This window comes from Vulpes lagopus, chromosome 20, assembly GCF_018345385.1.
Source record: "Vulpes lagopus strain Blue_001 chromosome 20, ASM1834538v1, whole genome shotgun sequence".
Taxonomy (NCBI): Eukaryota; Metazoa; Chordata; class Mammalia; order Carnivora; family Canidae; genus Vulpes; species Vulpes lagopus.
In genome coordinates this window covers 17,815,680-17,838,038 of record NC_054843.1, presented here as the reverse complement: position 1 = coordinate 17,838,038, position 22,359 = coordinate 17,815,680, and the positions used below count along the sequence as shown (strand labels likewise).

Sequence of the window (22,359 nt, the reverse complement as noted above, 5' to 3'; positions counted from 1 at the left end):
GCAGATTATATTAACTCTGGTTTAAATACGATTTTTGATTTTTTCATTAATCTGTCCTGCAGGGAATAAGGCACAAACAATAAAACAGAGTCAACCAAACTCGAATTTGTTCATACCATGTACCTACCATTTAACAGCAAAGCACATCTTACCTGTCAGCATGCTTTGCCACCCTCCCCAAGATCAGTGCCATAATCCCTGATTGATCCAAGTGGAATGACCAAACTGTTTCCATTTGTAAAGTTACGGTGATTAGAACAGGAACTCTTCATCCCATGTATATTCCCTTTTTGTTATATGTAAGACAATTCTCCCTCTGAGTTTGTGTCTTGCCCTAGCTAGGCTTATAAAGAGCCTGCTGATGCCTTAGCACACACAGATGTCTTGCTTATTATTATCAGTTTTACTATCACACCAAGGGAAAGCATCCTTCTAAAAGAGAAATGTCACGTAAAACTCAGAGTTTCCAAATTAGGAATATTCAACAATATTCCTCTATTCAGTCCTTTAGTCATTCACTCAAAGATCCACACAATGTCTATGTAGATGAGAACTACTGCTTAACTTCCCCATACACACCACTTATTGCCCTTTCCAACTGAGTCAAAGAGGTGGTGGCAAAACCAGAAGCAACCACCATCAATCATGCTGATGTCAACAGAATAGGGAAGGACAGTCAGCATGGAGCTCAAAAGGTAGATGTCAAATACTGTGCAGGAGAAAAGCCGGTGTAATGGATATTCAAGGTGATTCTGGCTCTTTAGATGGTTTTCAGATGAAAATACCTGGCGCCAGGAGCATCAGGCTCAATGTCACCCATCTCTCAAGTCTTCTCCTTTGGTACTGCTGCTTTCAAAGTCCATCTTTGCCAAGCCATGACGTGTTTTTAGTTTGCCGTCTGCATAGAGCTCTCCTATACGATGAGAATCTGCCAACCCGTTCACGCAGTCTTCCCATCGCCTTGACAGTTTGATTTATCCCCGCAAACTAAAGGACCGGTATTTATACTTATAAAGGGTCAAACAGTTTTGGGAGTGGGGGAGAGTCTGATCACCTCTGAGTTACTGACAAAGCAGCTCGTGGGCTCTCGAGCTAAAAGTCACATGCTCCAGATGTGGGCTCCCTGCAAACCACAGCCATCAGCTGTCTCCACTCCGGGACCTTAATTAGTCTCTCTCTCTGTTGTAAGAAACACCTACAGGTTCTCTCCTTTGTACTTCTCTCACCAATCTGTACATGTTTATGTGACATGCTCTTTCTTGTTTCTGAGATGTGAGAATATCCATCAATAATTCCTTCCTCAGGCTGCACAAATTCCAACAAGACTGCAAAGCAATGGTGTCTTCTGTACCTACACTGTGGTTGAAGCTGGCCCTGGGGTTGAAAGAAAGGCACAGGATGCCTTCACCCCATGGCATGACCCGAAGTCATGGGACCATAGGCAACAAAACCCATTGTGCCTCAATAACTCATGACAATCCTCACATTTTGTACCATGTAGAGTAACAAATACACGTCTTCTTGTACTTGTCTGCCGCAGACCCCACGGTGTACAACACGGCTGTGCAGGGGCAGGAAACTTGTCTTTATATCTCCTGTGCACTAAATAAAAGTGCTAGAATTCTGGGTGGGTGAAAGTGCAGTAATGGGAGAAAAGAATGATGATCAAAGGACATGATCCATGAAAGACATCTGCCTTTGTGTGTCACCTAGTCATTTCTTCTGATAAAGGCAAAACCTCCCAGTCTAGAACTCATATGGCATTTTAATATATTATTGTTTTTCTATACCATAAGTGAAACATTTTTTATTTTATAGCATTCATTTAATTTTTCTTCTGGCCTCATTCAAAATGGCTATGAAACCCCTTTGTTACACCTGATTTGTAGAGTCCCAATCAACTAAAAAAAAATTCAGGACTAAAAATCCATTTATATGTCAACTAAATGAATGGAATGAACTACCCGATGAGCTCACAATCCTTGCTAGGGTCTCCAGTTGTAAGAGTCTTTCAGATTGACCCATGAATCTGAAAAAAAAGGCAAAGGAGAGTGACACAACCTTTGGGGAGTGTTTTGGTAGCTCTCCTGACATCATCAGGGCTGCTGCATTCCTGACGTCCATTAAATGGCCCCAAATAGTTGCATGACATTGGTGTACATGGACATGGTGAGGCGTAGCCGCCATCAATTCCACAGTACTCACATATAACATGTGATAATGTGGTCAGAGTTGGTAGAAGAGTGTGTGATAATCTAATGTCCAGTAAATTATGTATGGGGGAGTACCCATACGTGAGCCTAGAAGAACAGGGGTACTAATGGGTCTCTGTCACTTTGAGGCCTCTCAAAGACAAGCTTTGTCTAGCTGGTTCTGATCTGCTGACATGGAGAATTCATTCCAGCTCCCTGAACCAGAACAAGCATGGCAGGAGAGAGAAGGTAGCTCATTGATCCCTCCAATTTTCAGCACCACCATTCTACCATCGAGGTGCTATTTCCCATCTCTTGCCTGCTGGCTAGGACTAGATCATTAACTTCCTAGAGTAGTAAAGCTCATTTCAGAGGGGACACAGTGGAAAATTATTTACAGTATCATTTACCAAATGCAGAGCATTTAGGCCTTCTAGGACTGTAACCTCTAGAACAGAATTCACCAGAAAATTAGAAGTGCAGTTTTCTTTTCTGCACCTTCATTTTCTTCTCAACATGTAAAATCCTAAGTAAAAAGACTCACATTCTAAAGTCATTCAAATTCCAATCCACCTTGGTTCTATTCAGGCTTACATATGGTAATGAAGGAAAGTTGCCCAGAATAATAGAAACAGGGATCTGAGAATGTTTAAAGTCAGACAGAAAAATTGGCACAGACTTGCATGGGCATCTAAAGGAACAGTGACCTCTGTTTATTCCTATTTAATTCTTAAACTTCGAAGATCACAAATAGGTATCTTACTATTCATCCAGCTGAATTCTGCGGGCAGGGAAGGCTTACTCTCTTCTTTTACAAGAACTCTATCCACCCTTCAAGCCGAGAGACCACTCAAACCGAAATGCTAGTGTACACAAAGCATATGAGTTTATGTGCTTTAAGCATCTCTATGCATTTTAGATCTTTGTAAGGTAGGCCTTGCCAAGATCTGAGTTGGTTTCAGCACTAAATTCCATTTTCTAAAAATCAATATTATATAAATACACTCTATAGGAGCAAAGTTGGAGATCCCTACAATGTATGAAATGATTAGGCAGTTTACTGTCCAAAAACCACAACGCTTAACCACAAAACATTAATTCTATAAAAAGATGTCAAATTAAAGTAAACTTTATTGTGGACAACCAAAATTAGAAAATGTTATACTTTAAAAAAATATCAGCATGAAGAAGAGTTGTTACGTGACAGCTAGGATGAGGGGGAAAACACCATTTTCAAATGTACAATAATTATAATGCCTTCTTAAAAAGCAAGATTAATAGGGTGTGTGGCTAGCTCAGTTGGTAGAGCATGCAACTCTTGATCTCGGGGTCGGGGGTTCGAGTTCCACATTGGGCATGGAGCCTATTTTTTAAAAAATTAATAAATAATGTAAGAAGTTTAAAAAAATACAAAGCAAAATTAATAGATTAACAAATAATAAGTTTTAAATAAAGCACTAACTAAAGAATAATTTTAGAATAATGTAAAGCCAATTTTCATTATTTTTTTAATAACTAAATTTCAATTATTCTGACTACAAGAATATGTGTAAAATAAAACCAGCATTTTATGGAATGTAAAAGGTTTAAATTTATAAATTTTGAGAAAGCAATCACTTGAATAATCCTAGAAGGGTTTTTTTACAGAAAGCTAGGAATTTTTTTTATAGAAAGCTATATCAATATTCTGATATTGCAAAAGAAATAAAAAATATGGAGAATTTCTCCATATGCTGTAAGAATATATGCAGAATTAAAGTTCATATGTAGTATAAATATATCTATTTTCTTTAAGTTAAAAATTACATATCTTGAAATTTTATTTTTAAGTAGTCTCTACACCCAGCACAGAGCCCAACACAGGGCTTCAACTCGCAACCCTGAGATCAAGACCTGAGCCGAGATCAAGAGTTGGGCACTTAAGCAACTGAACTACTTACTCAGCCTCCTCCATATCTTGAAATTTCAAAGTAGGGTACAAAGGGCAAATATAAGAAGATAAATAGTCTGTGTAATAAATCACTTGTTTAACATTAACAGTAAAATATAAACAATGACAGAAATATTAAAATCTACTAAATATGCTTATCTTTAATATTTCCAATAGGAGTTGACTGATTTGCCTAATCAATCTGTTAATAACGAATATGGCCAGCTTCAATACAGTTTATAATAACTTCTTTCACTCTAATTATTTCTGCAATTCTAAATACTACTATAGGGTGAACTTTCTCAGCCTAAGTTATTAGAACACATCTCATATTCTGTTGAAGAATAAAGTAGACTTTGTGTTTAATTCAGAAGAAAATTTTTTTAAAGGCAATGTACTAGAAAAACGATTTTTTAAGAGTGTATTTTTTGCAACAATAGATATTATGTACTTTTAATTAAAAGGAGGTTTGTATAATATGCTTGCACATATTAGTAAGTAGTCACCAGAAAAACTGTGCAACAGAAAAATAATTCTGATCAGCGCAATAAATGACTACATATTACCTAGCATTTATATTTTATTAAATAAAGGCATGTAAAAACTGGATAACAAATCTCACTTAAGCCCTAAATGTGGGTTGGACTGTATAAACAAGTTATGGGAACAGCTGTGTGTGGTCATGAAATCACTGACGCAGCAAGAAAAGAAGGGTGTTGCGGAAGTTTCTACAAGATATCTGTAGCTGGCAAACCTGTTACTGAATTGTGTTGATTCTCTGAGGCTATCCGATACATCTGTCACTCCAATTATACCTGACCCAATTCTCACATCTCCCCATGATGAAAGAGTATTTATAAAATGCCACCTGAAGGAGATTCACTTGTAAGTATTTAGACACATCGGTCCTGTCTAGGTGGCGGTGCTGGCCAGCATTCACTTTAAAAGGGCACTACTACGCCTTTTCCTTTGTTTCCTGTTATGGGAATAAACTTGTTTTTCACGAAGCTGTGTGGTTAGTCTGAAGAGCAGCACAGTATCATAAGAAGCTCCAAACTCTGAATAAGATAAGAGGTCATGTCCTCTGCTGGAAATAATGCGAAGTGATTTTTCTTAGTGACTGAGAGGCAGGGTATGCTGGGAAATGGATTATCTCCGGGGGGGAAAAGTGTGATTTATTATGTTCAGTGATTTATAATGTTCAGTGACTTCCATGGTGTAAATACTCCCACCATTGGTATGTCAAGCTATCAGTGGTTGTGGCTCACAAAATTCCTGTGTACTTTAATAATCTTTACAGGCTAGCTGGACTTGTCTACGCTGCACCAATGAGAGGAATTTCAAGGGCACAAATGAAGCTAGTAATACTTATATATGTAGGGAGATTAGTAAGTTTTCTAATTTGCTTGGTATTGAGAGCTGGATTTTTACAAAATTGCTCAGTGAGAAGACAGGGTTCTTTCACACTTGGTGACATTTGATAATATATTAGGAATACCACCACCATAGGTAAGGATGGTTTTCCCTTTCAGTTTCTTACTCCCTATCTTAATCTCCTACATCTGTAAGAAATGAGGGGTATGCTGGGCAGCCAGGGTGGCTCAGTGGTTTAGCGCTGCCTTCGGCCCAGGGCCTGATCCTGGAGACCTGGGATCGAGTCCCATGTTGGGCTCCCTGCATGGAGCCTGCTTCTCCCTCTGCCTAAGTCTCTGCCTCTCTCTCTCTGTCTCTCATGAATAAATAAATAAAATCTTTTTTAAAAAAAAGATATGAGGAATATGCAATGCTACTATAAACTACCCCTCAAAGTACAGTCCATGAATTAGCAGAGCCAGCATACCTGGGACTCAAGACCCACTCCAGATCTCTACCTCTGAATCTATGCTTAGCAAGTGCTCCAGTGGCTTAAATGGACATTAGTGTTTGAGAAAGCAGTGTGACCAACCCTATCTTTTATGTGCAGTTGAAATGTCAAAACCAGATATGTAAGATTCAATCACTTTCTAAAATGACTAGAGGGGATTAGTAAAAAGAAGCATAGATTTTTGGCTTATAAAAAGAAGTCCACATATATTTAGGAAAAGAGGAATACAACATATTTTAGTAGAGCTGTTAAGACTCAAATATGCTGTATCTCAAAAACTTAAGTTAGCTATACACATTTCTTTGACAGTGTTTCAATGCTGGTGCCTTAAATCCAATAACAAGATAATAATTTTCTTATTTACATATATGTCTAGGAAAACTCAGACTTCTCAGAAATCTGAATTCAAGTGATAATGTTCTTATAATATGCCAGAATACCAGAAATCAAGTTATTTTTACTTAGAGAAACAAAGAAACAACGAAGGAGGCTTGAGATTTAGTTTCTTTGTATCATCTCTCCACAAAGAAAGAATTACATGGAGTTCCTTTTCTTGCAAAAAAAAAAAAAAAAGGATGCTTCCAGATAATGGGAATCCAGGTGGGAGGGCAGTCCTGCTGTTTCATGATTTTTTTTTCTGGGGGAGACTGAGCATGTTCACCTTGCCATTTTAGCTGGTCTCTTGTCACAGTACCCAGCAGGAAAGGATGGGCAGCCTCCAGCTGAGAACATGTGTCCCTGATTGCTATATGGACGCTAACCACCATTTGCTATTTTAAAACAGTGTACCAGGAGAGAGTGAATTGCTTTTGGAATACAAAACAAAGCTAGGAAGGCAGTTTTTCTCCATCTCTATCTATATGGCAAATATGCATATGCAATATTTTTAAAAAAATTTGTGCTGATTGCTTCTAAGGTACTACATTTCATACCTTACCAGATATCTGTTTTCACCTGATAAATGAGTACTTATTATCTTTGTTTTAGCATATGTTTTGCTTATTTATCTCAGGCAAAAAAGAAAAAAAAAAGAAAAAAGTTCACTGGCTACCTACATTGTACAAAGTGCTGGATTAAGTGTTACAGCTGACATTATGATAAGACACAGCCTTGCAGGGGTGTTTCCCTGTTCACATATTTAAAACTGGACATCACTGGAGATCCCGGTATCGCAGTCCAGGAGTTAGCAAGTTAGCAACCAGAGAGATGTTGCCCCCATTTCCACCCAGGGGACATCCAGCAATGAGAAGAGACACTTTTTTGTTATCATAACTAGGGGGTGTTCCTGGGACCTGGTGGGAGGGATGGTACTACTAAATATTCTGAAAGGAATGGAAGAGTTCCAACAAAGAACTGTCCAGTCCAAAATACCGTTCATGGCGGGACTGAGAAACCCTGCCGTCATCCAAGGAAACACCAGAAGGATTCATGCTGCATTTTAGTGGTTTTGCCCAATCCTGAGACTGGGGACTAATAAGCAACAGTTGCTGACATCTCAGAAATCTTGAGTAACCACCATTATTAAATTCTAGAACAGATTTAGTGATGAGATTGTCTAAGGAGGGCTTTCTATTTTTCTATCATGAAACATTAAGAATTAAGACAGACATGCAGGGAACACAAAATTTCTGTCCATATTCTGTGATACACTCATATTCTGTCTCAGAAATTATATCCAAGAAGAATATAGGTAAATTTAAGAAAAAAGAGAGACAACCCTATTCTCAGTTAAATACTCAAACCATCTTACCATTATAAACTAAACACAGTGCACCTTTAACAAATCTTTGGTTCTAAACCCCTTTAACCATCTCCAGGGTCTCTTAAATTTTATTTACTTATTTATTTTTAAAAGTTTACTTTATATTACTTATATTTTCTTTTTTAATAATCTCTACACCCAACAGGAGACTCAAAATCATGACCCTGAGATCAAGAATCACATGTTCTTCTGCTTGAGCCAGTAGGTGCCCTCAGAATCTCTTAATTTATAAAATTTGGGCTTTTGCTGACTGAAGGGTTTTATTAAGCATCTCTTTGGTGTGAGATTCAGTCAGCCTCACCTCACCTGGATCTCTTGCACTTCTAACAAAACCCTAACAGGTCAGACATTGCAGTGGCTGGAAACCTGTGATGACTTTTGAGAAGGGCAAAGTGGTTGACAGCCAAGTGAAAAGAGGTGTTTAAGGCTGTATTTCACCCTGCTTAAAATCTCCAGAAAGCATTTTTTCTAAAAGGGAACTACAGATTTCCATTAAAACCCATGAATCTGTAACCTGCTTGTGGAAATCTGAGCCTCTACTCAGTGAAGCATATAGATTGGCTAAAAAGTCATGTTTCTGAAAATGACATGATGTTTAAATGAATTATTCTCTCACTTGTGGGATTCTTTTATTAGGTTTGATTTTTTTATTGCAAACTCCATGCTGTGTAGATACATGCAATTGTTGTGTCTGGGGCATTTGTATATTTTTTGAACAGCAACTGATTCGGGGAAAAACATGAGAAAGACTAGCACTTTTTTTTTTTTTTTTAGTCTGGTTTCTGGACTTGAATTGGAATGAAATTCTTTTTATTTTTAATAGATTGCATTAAAACACCTTTGGCTGATTACGTCCATTCTAACATTGAGCCTTGACATAAACAGTGTAGGAATGGAACATGAAAAGTACAAGCCATGAGCATGACTAGTCACGTAAAATATCAAACAAAATGAGGATCAAAAGCATAATTTCCTTTCTGGGTACAAAGATCTTTGGGAATATCCTAAACCATACTTTATGGTATGCAAATTATATCTCAATAAATTTGTTACTGAAAAAATAGGAAATTATATACGTATACACACACAGTTTTTTATATGGCTCTCTTCCTCATTCTGACATGCTAAGCAAACTACCTGACAAGGAGTTTGGTAAGCAAACTTTCTGAACTGGGACCATCCAGCTATATGAAAAGAAGCTGTCAGTGCCATGCTAGGTCTCTATCAAAGTGTAAACCAAACACCTCAAAATTAATGGCTGTCATGCCAGGGACACAAAGTAACAGGCTGCCACCTGTCACATCTATGCCCAGTGCCAGGATGAGTTCGCTCAACATCATTAGGAAGGATGCTACATTCTGATCCTGAACAGGGGTGTATCTTACTTGGCCTTAGTTGTAACACTGAGGTAAAGGCTTCTTCTTCTTCCCTTTGCCTTGTTCCCAAATACAAACAGATTTATTTTCATTTTTGGACAGCATGTTGCTCTGAGGCCTCCGACAAAGTTTGTGAGCACATTTTCACATTCCTAAGTCAAGCTCAGTTTTCCCCCAAACTTTGTAAAAAGTTAAAGATGAATGAAAAGCAAGACTCCTATTTGTGAATTACAGGACAGCTTGTTTAAGCGTCACATCCAGTACAGGCAGGTAACAATGGAGTTAGGAGCATCAGGCGAAGGTCTGGATCCTCTACCTTGGAGATCAGTGCAAGCCACTCTGATCTACTGATGACAGTTCTCGAGTTCTTTCTGTTTGGTATTCCACACACTGGCAAATCTCAGTGCTTCTTGTAAAATCAATCCCATGTCAACTTCTCATCAAAGTCTTTGTTAAAACTTCTGTCTCCAGGCTGAGCGATCTCCTTCCTCTGTGGGGCCAGAAGTTCCTTACCAGCCAGGTCCAAGAGACTTGTGTCTCTCCCCAGCAGGGAGTGTGCAGGAATGGCCAGAACAACATGAGTGGGCTACCGTATTCCTACTCCTGTGTCTCCACTCACCAGGACAGTGCGCCCAGCATCGCAGAGTGTCTGGCTGATGCTGGTGGAACATACAGCGGTAAATCACGTGGTGCTTGTTCCCAGATTAATGACTCCCAGAGGGAGAAGAGAAATAATTTAATTCTGCAGAGTTCAGTTATCTAGCTCAAGGCAAGCAACATTAGACCAAACTTTTTAACTTCATCATCATATGCGATGCTTAAAGAGCTACCTGTATCACGGTGTCTCTGTCCATTTAATAGATGAACTTCCAGCAGGTTCAAAATACCCGCAAGAAATGAAACACTATCTTGAAATGCAGTAGCATTTAATCGTATCTGGGTTTAATTTTCAGCTAGACATAAAATTTAACTGTAGGCATTTTATTTTTTATTTTTTTTAACTGTAGGCATTTTAATATACAATGTATATTCATAAAAAATATTTTAACCAAGAAACTGAGTTTAAGTTGTTATTCTTAATATACGTCTATAAATATCCCCTCTTTTATACCAACATAGATGGATACATATTTATGCTTTTTATAGTTACAAAACCCCAATCTATTGGATTACCTTTGGCATTTCTAATTAGTAATAAATGTTAGTTCTCTGAAAAATCAGAATTATGCTTATAATTGTGAAAACTATAGAAGTTTAGGTTAATTGAACACTTACGGTCTACCAGGAACTGTGTTACCTGTTTATCACAGATTACACTTCATGAATCTTTACAAAATGATTAAAATAAGGTAGGTATTGTTAAACCCCACTTTACAGAGGGAAAGCAGTGGGACTTGAAGGTTGACTGACACAAATTTACATGGTTAGGTGACAAGAGCTGGGATTTGATTCTGGGCAACCTGTACTTTTAAAACAAACCAAACACAATGTGCCAGGCATTATTGTAAATGCTTAACAAGGATCAGATAACATAATTTGTTCAACAAACATGAATCATTCTATCAGCATCTATATTGTACACATGAAAAAAGACTTACCACGGTTACTTAACCAGCACAAGGCCATAAAATCACTAAAAATTCTCCCTTGAACACTATATTAGTCTGCCTCTTAACTAAAATAAAACTACCTTAATGAAATTACCTTGGTATGGTAGTATCTGAAACATAAAAACTTTCTAATATATTTTTTAAAATATTATTTGAGAGAGAGAGAGAGAGAGAGAGAGAGAGAGAGAGAGAGAGAACGAACGTGGGCAGGGGGAGAGGGAGAGAGAGAGAGAGAATCTCAAACAGGCTCCCTGCTGAGTGTGTGGAGCTCAACATCAGGCTCGATCTCGTGACCCTGAGATCATGATCTAAACCACAACCACGAGTTGGATGCTTAACTGAGACACTCAGGTGCCCCTTCTAATAGTTCTCGCATGACCCATATACCAGGGGTTTTGTATAAGGACCCAGTTAGTATATACTTCCAGCTTTGCAGGCCATATGGTGTCTCTTACAACTACTCCACTCTGCCTCTGTAGCATGAGAGCAGCTACAGATGGTATGTAAACAGATGGGATTGGCTGTGTCCTAATAAAACTTTTATATTAGAAAACAGGCGATTGGCCATATACAGCCCATGATCATAGTTTGCTGACCCCTGATCATCATCATTATTATTTAAATAACAATTCTGAAATTTAGGAAATGCTCAGTGTGAAATAATATAATGAATATATGACTAGAGCAAAGGGATACACATCTACCAGGGAGCACAAGTTAACTGAGCTAGTAGGTATTATAAATAAAAGGAAAAGGAAAAAAAAATTGACATTAATGAAGCAGAAATACACTGGCCCATGTGGATCTAAATGCTGGTTTTACCACCTCCCACCTTTGTGACCATGGATAATTAAAAAAAAAAAAAATTCTCTAGGCCTTAGCTGTAAATGGAGAAATAAAATTTCTCTCACATGGCACAATTACAAGGATTAAAAGATAGAAGTGACTGCTCTAGAGTGGTTAGCAACTCCATCTTACAACATAACCAGCTCCCCACTACACCTTCCAGGGTAGCAGGGTGCCTGGCGACCAGAATGGGCACAAGGAATATTTGCTGAATAAATGTGCACATGCCAAAAAACAAATTAATTCTAGATGGACAAAACAGGCTAGAATAAATCAAAGATTGTCATTTATTATAATACCAATGTTTAATCAGAGTTTAGAATCCATGATTGAATCAGAAATTGCCCTGACATCTTGGATTATGAAGTGTTATCCCTTCTTGAATCACAGAGAATTAGGAGCAAGAATCTAATATACTGTTGTTTTACTCAAATTGGTATTGGCTTATTCCACTGGATCAATATCCAAGTTTTTCTGAAGTACCAAAACCAATAAATCCTAAAGCCAGATGGATATAGCACTGTGTTGTTCACTTTTTCCTCTGGAATTGGTAACAAAGTTAGAACTGACATCTTCTACTTCAGCATCATTGATTCTAATATAATACAGCTGAAAATTTTATGACCATGCCAAAATGACCTATACTTTCCTTCTCTCCACCTATTTCTTTCAAATTTAAACAGGTTACAGAATGATCGAGCTTTTGTTATGAAGCACATTAGGAATTGTATTAGTAGCAATATGTTGGTAATGAAGAAACAATTTTCTTATTAAGTATGGTTGTAAATCACATTTTCTCTCAGATACTGAAACATTAACATTGAAAACTAGATTGTAAGCCTCTTTTTCAGTATCTCATCTTTGCAAGTCGCTTCTGATTATTATTTGCAGCACGAGAGCAGGATACTTATAAGTAGAGTTTTATAAAGTCAGCAATTGGGTATGGCACTGCTGCTGTCTTCATCAGGGAAGAGTTAGCTGGGAACAGAGAAAACTCTCTGACATGGAACCGATATACTGTAACATGTTGCTTTCCCACAAAGACTTGCCTCAATTACACTTCTGTCCATTCAGGAGTCTTACATGGGATGAATGGATTCCTATGGATTCCTATTAAATCCTCTTCTCTTTCTAGCCTTAACAACTGTTACTGAAAATGACCACATTGTGTGTTTAGAAGGTCACTGTTACTGCTCTTTTTGCCATAAACATTATTAACTTGTTATCTTTTAGGGCTAGCTTCTTTTAAAAAAAAAAAAATCAAACAAACTCCCTAGCTTAGAGATTGTTATAAAAAATTATCTTTTAATTGCCTTCATCTTCCTATAGAAAATACTGTAACCTGTGCCCGTCTGTGTTGTATCTTAGCTAATAACGCCACAAGCCAAAGAACTGGACTTATTTAGAACATAACAAGACCATATTATCTCAAGAGAACTGTGTCCGGGTTTGGAATATTGGCATAAGTTTATGTGGCATTTTCTCATTATACTGCATAAATTATGTTATTCCCTGTTCACCTATGCCCTCACAGCAGTAACATCATAACAAAATCTCTTGTTTCTCCCCAAAATCCTCAGCACATGGCAGGTCCTAAAGTGATCATCACCCTCAGCTGATGCTCATACTTGCCAGCCTGGCATTAAAAGCCTCCACATTTCAGCCCCAACTTGATTTTCCTGTGACTCTCTTATGTAAGACATCTGCTTTTATTTAAATTGGACTGACCTTGTCTCCCAAATATGCCATGTACCTTCCCATGGCAAACCCGTCTTGCTGTCTTGACTGACTCTAAGGTACACTAGAATAAAATCCATCAGTAGGCCTGCTACAAGCCCTTCTACTTCTGGTTCAAATGCCACCTCCTCTGTAGACCCTTCTCTGATCAGTCTCTTACTCTTTGAAGTAGGCTCTGGGCACATACTTTTAAACACAGACTGTGTTTTTTAAACATGACTGTGTGTTTCTTTGATTTAAATTTCCTACCAGACTTTAACAACCATGAGGGTCGGCTGTGTTCTCATCAGAGGATCCACCAAGCCCATCAAAATGGCTTATACCCAAAAAGTGATCCAAAAACTAATGCTGAGTAAGTAGGCATTTATTATGTAAACAGCTCTCCTGATGGAGATCACAAGAACTTCAGAGCCACTACAGAATACTAGCTGCTATAATTCGTAGTCACACATCATTTAGGTTTCAAGAAGAGAGGCTCTGAAAAATCTGTCCTTTCCCTCCTAGGAAAATAGAAGCTAACAAGTTCATTTTAGCCAGCTCTGCCACAGATGGTCCTAAGAGTCACATGAAACTCACACTTTGGGAAGGGACGCTTCAGGGATTGAAAAAAACCATGGCTCAAACAAAAGGTGCATGTACTTAAACGTATACCTGCTTATACGAGCCCTTGTGTGCTAAATGCAAGAAGTGATCATTAAGTAGGGAACGATAAAATTAAACTATCTTTTACTATATTCTTTTAAGAATATGCGACTCTTTCAATGAGTTTTAAGTTAACTCTGAGTGTTCAACTCAGAATGATCTTTGTTTTAAAAACTATGGGTTAAAGAAACACAGAACCTCAAAAACATTATTTTAAGTGAAAGAAGCCAGACACGTAAGACCATGTACGACCACGCTTATATTAAATGTCTAGAAATGGCAAATCTGTAGAGACATAAAATAGATTGATTGTTGCTTAGGGCTGGCAGTGAGAACAAGAATTAACTGAATGGTTGTGAGGAATCTTATCAGGATGATGAGAATGTTCTAAGACTGGATTATGATGATGGCTGCATAATTTGGTAAATTTATTAAAGCCTCTGATTTATACACTTATATGCTGAAAATGAGTGAATTTTATATGTAAATTATACCTGAATGAAGGTATAAAGAATGCAGTGAATGGAAGAAGATATTACAGTGATCATTAGATATCTACTTAAGGCAGAGAGAAAGTAACCCATTTTAAGCTCCAATTTAACAACAGAGCTGAACTCATTTTAACCTTAATAAAAAGTGAGGAAGACTTATGAGTTCTAACATTTGTGGACAGGCTTTGAAAGTACTTAAACACATTAAAACTCCATCCATCCGTGTTCACCCAGCCTTACTCTCTGACCAACTTTCATCTTTTGCAAAACAAATGCATAAATCGTTAAGAAATGTAACCCGACAACTCACTAGTTGCTATAATAACATTTGGTTGTTTGATGTAAACTCAATGCTCGCTTTTGTTTCATGGAGACAAAAAAGGGAAGTCTGTTAGTTCATTCACGCCACAACATTCTTAATAGGAGTAGTAATTAAACAGAAGAAAAAAAGTGCTAAGATGTTAACACTGTACCTACCTTTCAAAGAAAGCACTGTCACCCGCCCCCCTGCCCCGCAATAGAACAGTGTAAAGACAATACAAAAATCATCCAAGGTAAATTTCACAGCAAAAAAATAATGTGATAACTTACCAAATGTTCTTCTTCTTTAATGGACTTTAATTCCAACTACTCACTCCACTAAAATTTAGGGATGCTTCTGCATGATACTACACAAAAGCTAGTCCTTGCCCTGGAGGAGCTCAGAGGCCAGGTGGTGAAAGAGGGAACAGGTAGTAAGAGTGGAATGAATACCCACTGCCAAGGGAATACCCAGGAGGTCACCTAACTCAGCCTCTTCCAGAAGAGATGGCACCTGGTTAGGGGTAGTTTTGCAGAACAAGCTGTGGGGTGCCAAGCAGCATATACAAGGCATGGAACAGGCTGCCAATCAGGATTTCACACTACTGGAAATGAACTGTCGGACTGCTTGTCAGGCCGAAGAGAGTCTAACAAGCATACGGCTTGTTACTTTGACTCTTACTTCTGGTTGGGGAAGACTGTGGTGGTGGGCTGGATGGAGATTTCAAACCACGTCCCCAACAGAGGAGATCCAAGCACACAGCGAATTACCTCGGACCACCTCTTCCACTGACTCAGTGGTGGTGGTGGTAGTCGTGGCGATGCTGGTGGTTCTCTCCGTGGCCTCTTCATAGGGTTCTTCTGCCTCTTCCTCTACCTCATCGCCATCTTCGTCATCCTCATCATCTTCAGCTTCCTCTTCCTCAACATCAGCCACTTCTTCTTCCTCCGCTACTTCCACTACTTTGTCTTCACTGGAGCAGGAAATAAAAATAACAGGAACAGTCAATCAAACAAATTTCCGAAAGGGGGAGAAAATCAACATCAGAGGATTTTGGTAATTTGAGAGGGAATGTGGTATCGAAGAAACACAGAAGGCCCGAAGCAAGCAGTTCCAAGTATGAATCCCAGGCTCAGAAGATCTACGGGCTCTGTCTTTGTTTTTGTTTGTTTGTTTGTTTGTTTGTTTAAAGATTTTATTCCTTGGGGCACGTGGGTGGCTCAGTGGTTGAGCCTTTGCCTTTGGCTCAGGATGTGATCCCGGGGTTCCGGGATCAAGTCCCGCATTGGGCTCCCTGCAAGGACCCTGTTTCTCCCTCTGCCTCTCTCTGTGTCTCTCATGAATAAATACATAAAAATCTTTTTTTTTTTAAATTTTTATTTATTTATGATAGGCACACAGTGAGAGAGAGAGAGGCAGAGACACAGGCAGGGGGAGAAGCAGGCTCCATGCACCAGGAGCCCGACATGGGACTCGATCCCGGGTCTCCAGGATCGCACCCTGGGCCAAAGGCAGGCGCCAAACCGCTGCGCCACCCAGGGATCCCAAATACATAAAAATCTTAAAAAAATTATTTTATTCCTCTATTGCAGAGAGAGAGAATTAAAGCACGAGCGAGGGGGAGGAGAGAGGGAGAGGGCGAAGCAGAATCCCCAGTGAGCAAGGAGCCCAACATGGGGCTTGATCCCAGGACCCTGGGGTCATGACCTGAGTTGAAGGCAGACACTTGACCCTCTGAGCCCAGGTACCCCAAGTGTATAATGTTTTACCCCTGGGCACAGCTCTTCTTAGTTTATATAGTTGCAAATTGGAATACCATGATTCTAATTATATGATATTCTGGAAGAGGCAAAAATTATGGAGACCGTAAAAGGATCTCAGTGGTTCTTGGGGGAGGTGGGGTCAGGGTGAAAAAGGGAAGGATGAACAGTGGATTTGTAGAGCAGTGAAATTACTCTGTATGATACTTTAACAGTGAACACAGGACACATACATTGGTTGAAACCAACAGAACTGTACAACACAAAAAGTGAACTCTAATAATTTATGTATCAATATTGGATCAGATGTACCACACTCACGAAAATGTTCACAACAGGAGAAATGTGGGGGTGGGCAGAGATGGGGGAGAAGGGAATTCTCTGTACTTCCTGCTCAGATTTTCTGTAAACCTAAAACTGCTCTAAAACAAAATAAGAAAGACTATCAAACAGGATCGAGGAAGGAGGATACCCAAACTGAATTTGCTGTATGGGGATGACTTCTCATAATGTAATATGAAAATACCACACAGCATCTGCATGGTAGATACTCAATTACTTAAGTAAGTACTTAAGGTGGAAACGGGTTCAAATATTGCTGCTCAGAGTTTTAGCTGGATATGGACGAGGAAGAAGATACTGGTGTAGATGAATCTGTAATGTCCAGAGGTCAGAGACACCTACTGAAACTATACAGCAGTGCTTCCTACCTTTGCTTATTGTGTAAACGCTGTAGGATATCAAGTATTTCAGTGGTTCTCAAATGTCGGCGATGACCAGGATCACTTGGAAGGCTTACTGAAACACAGAGCATCAATCCCCAGGGTTTCTCAATCAGTGGGTCTAAGATGAGGCCTGAGAATATGCATTTCTAACAACTCCCTGGGTGACATTGATGCTCAAAGTCAGAGGATGATATTCTGAGAACCAATGGAATACGCAATCCTGCGAAGAATGGTAGGGAAGGGGATCAGCAATAATATGTAGGACATTAAATATGTATATACTGATGCACAGTGGTGAGTAATAAATCAGCACACTTTGATGGAAGGAAGAAAGAAGGGTATGTCTGGAACAAATTAGAAAGCCCTAGTAAGATATCCTTGTGGAGATTGTGTACCTGCAGTGCAGACATGGTGGAGAGCATTTGAAAGATGATACATGAAGACAGGAACTAAGTGTTCAACAGTAAAAGTATGTATCATATGCCATCTGGCCCGATAGAAGAAATACAGGTTTCATCCTTGCTCAGATCACAGAAACAAGAGACAAAAGATCGAGATGTGGTGGAAGGCTTCAACCTACAGAGCATCTGCCATAGGTCTCATTAAACAAGAAGCACCACAGGAACAGCACTGAGGGCTGCCACGCTGACAAGTTTTCCCAGAAAAAAAGAAGTGGAGGAGGTGCTGATTATTACCCCACGGCTGACTCTCGCCCAGAAGCTCGAGAACCTGGAGAGTTTGTGTGAGTCCCACTTGGAGCCTTGGTACGCTCCAAGCGAGCTGGGCAGTGGATAGGAAGTCAAATTTCAAACATGTTAAGGAACAAGAACAGTAGGATTCCATGGTGTGGGAAGACAGAAAGGAAGATGGCAAAAGGCTTCCATAAATTGAACCAGAAGGACAGCCACAAGTAATTGTGCTGAGGATAAAAAGAGAAAAAGATAGGTAAGGAGATGAATATAGCACTAGAAGGAATTCCTTTAATCAACTGACCCATAATTTAAGGAACTTTTATAGACATTCTATAAAAATGTGTCCAGTGTGCCAAGGGGAACACCTTTCTAATTTTGATTAAATATGATGCAAGGATAATAAATCACTACATCCAACGTTGACGCATGTGGCTAGAGAAAAAAGAGAGACTTACTAAGCAGAATAAATAATTTATTAGTGTGTTAATAAATGAAGTGTAATACAGAGAAGACCCTAACCAGTTATTTTAACATTTAAGACCAAGAAGAAAAAGGTAAAAAAGGGAAAATGTTGGCACTGATAATCAGATAGGTAGGTATAGACCTTCATCTGCTTAAAGACAAATGGGGTACAATCTTATTTCCTGATTGCCTGCATTCCTGCATAAAAGTCTAATCGAGGCAACATTTCCAAAGAATTCTGAACTTAACTGTTGCTCATATGCTCCAAATTTTACCCAACATACTGCCTCCTCATTTTTCTACAGAATCTCAATGTTTTACTACTGTGCACAGAATAATGATCTGCTGTGTGCCACCAGCCTGCTTCTTCTCTTCCGTATTCAATCAAATTACAGGCCCCAATATTATTACTTAGTTCTCTAAATTAAGTAGAAAATTGAGGTAAAGCCAGGCAGAAAAACCGAACCAAACCAGTATTCTCCTTAAACCATGAAGTGTGCATGCTGTCTTGCAGCATGACTGGAATGACAGGGCCCCAGTATGTGATCTGGGGAGTAGACAGCAGTGTGCTTCCAGGTGGGCCAGTACAATTAGGACTGTGGGTACCCCTGGGAACCTCCCTCAACCTCCCCTGTTATGACCTAAGGCTCCAGACAGAAAACGTGCTTATGCAGAGAGCTAGGTTTCAAGTGATCTGCGTTCTAGCAGGTGTCTAGCCACACACACACACACACACACACACACACACACACACACACACGGTGAAGTACACACCCATCATCCATCACTGCATCTGCCTTTGCAATTTAGTGGCATAATAACAAGGAACAGAGATACATAATAGTTCAACTGGCTGAGGAATTAAATTACTCGGCCTAAGAGAACTCAGGTCCAGTTCTTATTACCATGGCTTTGATTTCTGGAATTAAATTTAGATGTCCAAGAATTCAATTATCTATTTGGATGCTATTAAAACAGCAGCATGCAGTTATGTTGGAGTGATGCTGGATCTTCCCAAAGAATGTCAAACGCACCAGCATGACGCTGCCAACCCCAGATTCCACAGATAGCAGGGAACACAGAAAGGGGAGAAAGATTTACTCTTCCACGAACCCTGCGACCGCCGACGGCTTTGTTCTGCGTTGTGATTGAGGCGAGCTGGTTTTGGGAAAGCTGCTCGCGGTGCAAGGAAATGCCAAGGAGGGGCCAGTGGATGGAAGTGTGAGGCTGGGCGTCGTAATATCCTTGTAAATAATCAAAGAACTCACAAGAAAATAATTCATTGGTAACACAGTGGAATATTCATATCACATTCACACATCTTAGCGTCTGTCAATTTACAGTAGACAGCTTTTAAGGCTTTTAAAGTCCAATCATGAGAAACACTTCTAAAGAGTGAGGGAGAAATGCTGATCATCTCAGGAGCATCTGACTTTAATGAGAAGGTTAAAGGATCGGAGGGACAGGTCTAGGAGGAAATAAATCTCTGATAGTGAAATTTTATGTGTCAGCATGCAAGAGTTTACCCTGATGAAGGATATGCTCCATCACAAAGGTGACTCTCCTTGTTCTTCTAAATAAAAGCTGACCTTGACAGATTCTACTTTAAAGTGGTCGCCTCCCCGAAGTTCCCTTCAGATAGGGAAAAGATTTCAATTTGCATACCAGTTTTAATTCCTTTTGAATCATGCAAAAACAATTCACTACCTGCCTTCTCTAAAAGAGCTATACTTACTCTTCCATAATGTCTGCTAAGACTGACTTTCTGCTGCCATTTCTAGGACAAAGGAGAGGAAGCAACACGAAGAAAGTGGTGATTGCTGGGGGTTATGTGACTTGGAGGAACCTGGGACTTGAACCCCAAGGTGGGGAGGAGGATTTGAATTCAATTCCAATTCCCAAAATGGAGCACCAAACCAGGACCACAGGGCCTGGCCTCCCCAGGAAGATGCTCACATACAGGCATCTTTATTGAACTAGAAAGGGGAAGAAAGCATCTATCTCCCAGAGTCAGGAATAGAGACAGAAGACAAAGTGAATTTTTCAAAAGGTGAACAAGCTGTTTTCTTCTCTCTGTTCCAGTCCTTGGTCCTCCCAGAATTTATCCTGGAGGGTTCCATGGCCAGAAGAGTCAACGTGTTTCAGGAGAATGCACTCTCTGAAACACTGCTTTGAAAATCAGGAAAATTACGGGGCACCTGGGTGGCTCCGTGGTTGAACATCTGTCTGCCTTTGGCTCATGGGGTCGTGATCCCAGGGCCCTAGGATCGAGTGCCACGTCAGGCTCCCCACAGGGAGCCTGCTTCTCCTCTCTGCTGCCTATGTCTCTGCCTCTCTGTGTGTCTTTCATGAATAAATAAAATCTTATAAAAAAAAGAAAATTAGGAAAATTAGAAGTTGCCAAGAAAACATGAGAAAAGATGAAAGAATGGAAGCTTATTCTTCATGGTTCTGAGTAAATGATTTGAGAGGGGCAGCTCTGGGTAAGAAAAAGCCAGTATCTCTCCCATCTAAAGGCACTGTTAGAAGGCAAACCCAACTGGACACCCAGCCTGATTACATCCATGTAAACTGTGAAAACAGGCACCCCTCCATGCTGCTGCCAGGGTTCAGAGGACGTGCTGCATTTTGGCAGGAATGGGACAGAAGGGGGTGATCGGCCAGGTTGTGCAGGGACCTGAGGGTCAGGTCTCCGATGTGTGTTCAGTTTTGAAAAGCCATGGAGCTGGGTACCTGTGTTATGTGCACTTCTCTTTTGTAAGTTATAGTTCAGCAAAAAGGGGTACAAGGGAAAGGATACTTCTACTGTATTGCCCCACTCTTCTTAAATATTCTCACGAATGAGCTAGAATAAAAGCTCTGTTAAGTTGATAAAATTGTATTTTCAGGGCCTCCAAATCTGAAAAAAATACACTCCACTACAAACCCTTAATCCCATTAGGGCACAAATTATGCAGGTAGGAGGCAAATAATAGTAAGTATGACAATGATGGTGATAATGTTAATGGTATGTGGATATAAAGTGTATACTTAAGAATTACATATAACAACACATATATCAATCTTATCACTACTGAAAATCTTTCACTATATGAAGGGAATACAAATAATTATGTATATATACATATAGATGTACATATGCATAAATATATACCTATACATGTATATACATATGTATGACTCCTTCAACCACAGCTTCCCTAAATAGGTTGAACTGGTTAAGTAATTAATTCTACAGATTAATTAATTCATTAATACAGATAGTTTGTAAATGAATTTGAGGCTCACATAGGATTCAATCCACCATATGTTGATGATTACCAACTTTAATGTACTACTCAAATCTTTCCTGCCTATAGGTGATATCATGTAAAAATAACCCCTACAGATTTCTCTTTAGTAGTCCACTGAGTTTCAGTATAGTTGTTTTGATGACATTCCTCAATATGTAGTGTTAATTTTCCATTTAAAAGATCTGAGAATTTGATTAGCCTTTTCTCCTGAAGAAATGCATTGTGGCAGAAATTGCTGGTCAGCTACCCTGAAGCCATATCTAACTCCTTTCTCCCATCCTTTCTTCGACCAGAGGAAATAAGAAAGCGAACATTCCATGCCCTATCCTCCTTGCAGATAGCGAAGGCCATGTGACTGCCATGTCTCTGGATAATCAGATGCCAGAGGACATCTGCTTGGGCCTCTAGTTGGGGTTTCTATGAAGGTTTCACTTTCCAGATGAGAAAGCTCAGCATACTGAGTAGTTCGGGGTGCTTTTGTTCCTTTGACCTCCTTTCCACTTTCTCCCTGGAAGAGCAACAGCCGTCCATCGACGGTTAGTTGATAAGCATTCAGATGGAGAAGCTGATAAGGACAGTGGCCTGGATAGATACAAAAAGGTCACATCTGGGCATCCCTGCACCAGCCCATGGTTCCCTACCACTAATGACTGGGTTTTCAGTTATTTGCAGTTAA

General features: G+C 39.5%; 1 protein-coding gene across 4 annotated transcripts in view; it reads right to left on the bottom strand.

Moving 5' to 3' along the window:
* Positions 1 to 22,359, bottom strand: part of LOC121479288 (amyloid beta precursor protein) — a 270,747-nt gene that overhangs the window by 110,882 nt on the left and 137,506 nt on the right. For all 4 annotated transcript variants that reach the window (XM_041734781.1, XM_041734782.1, XM_041734783.1 and 1 more), the window contains exon 6: positions 15,522 to 15,724. In XM_041734781.1, coding sequence (XP_041590715.1) covers positions 15,522 to 15,724 — 203 coding nt within the window. The remainder of the gene's footprint in view (positions 1 to 15,521; positions 15,725 to 22,359) is intronic.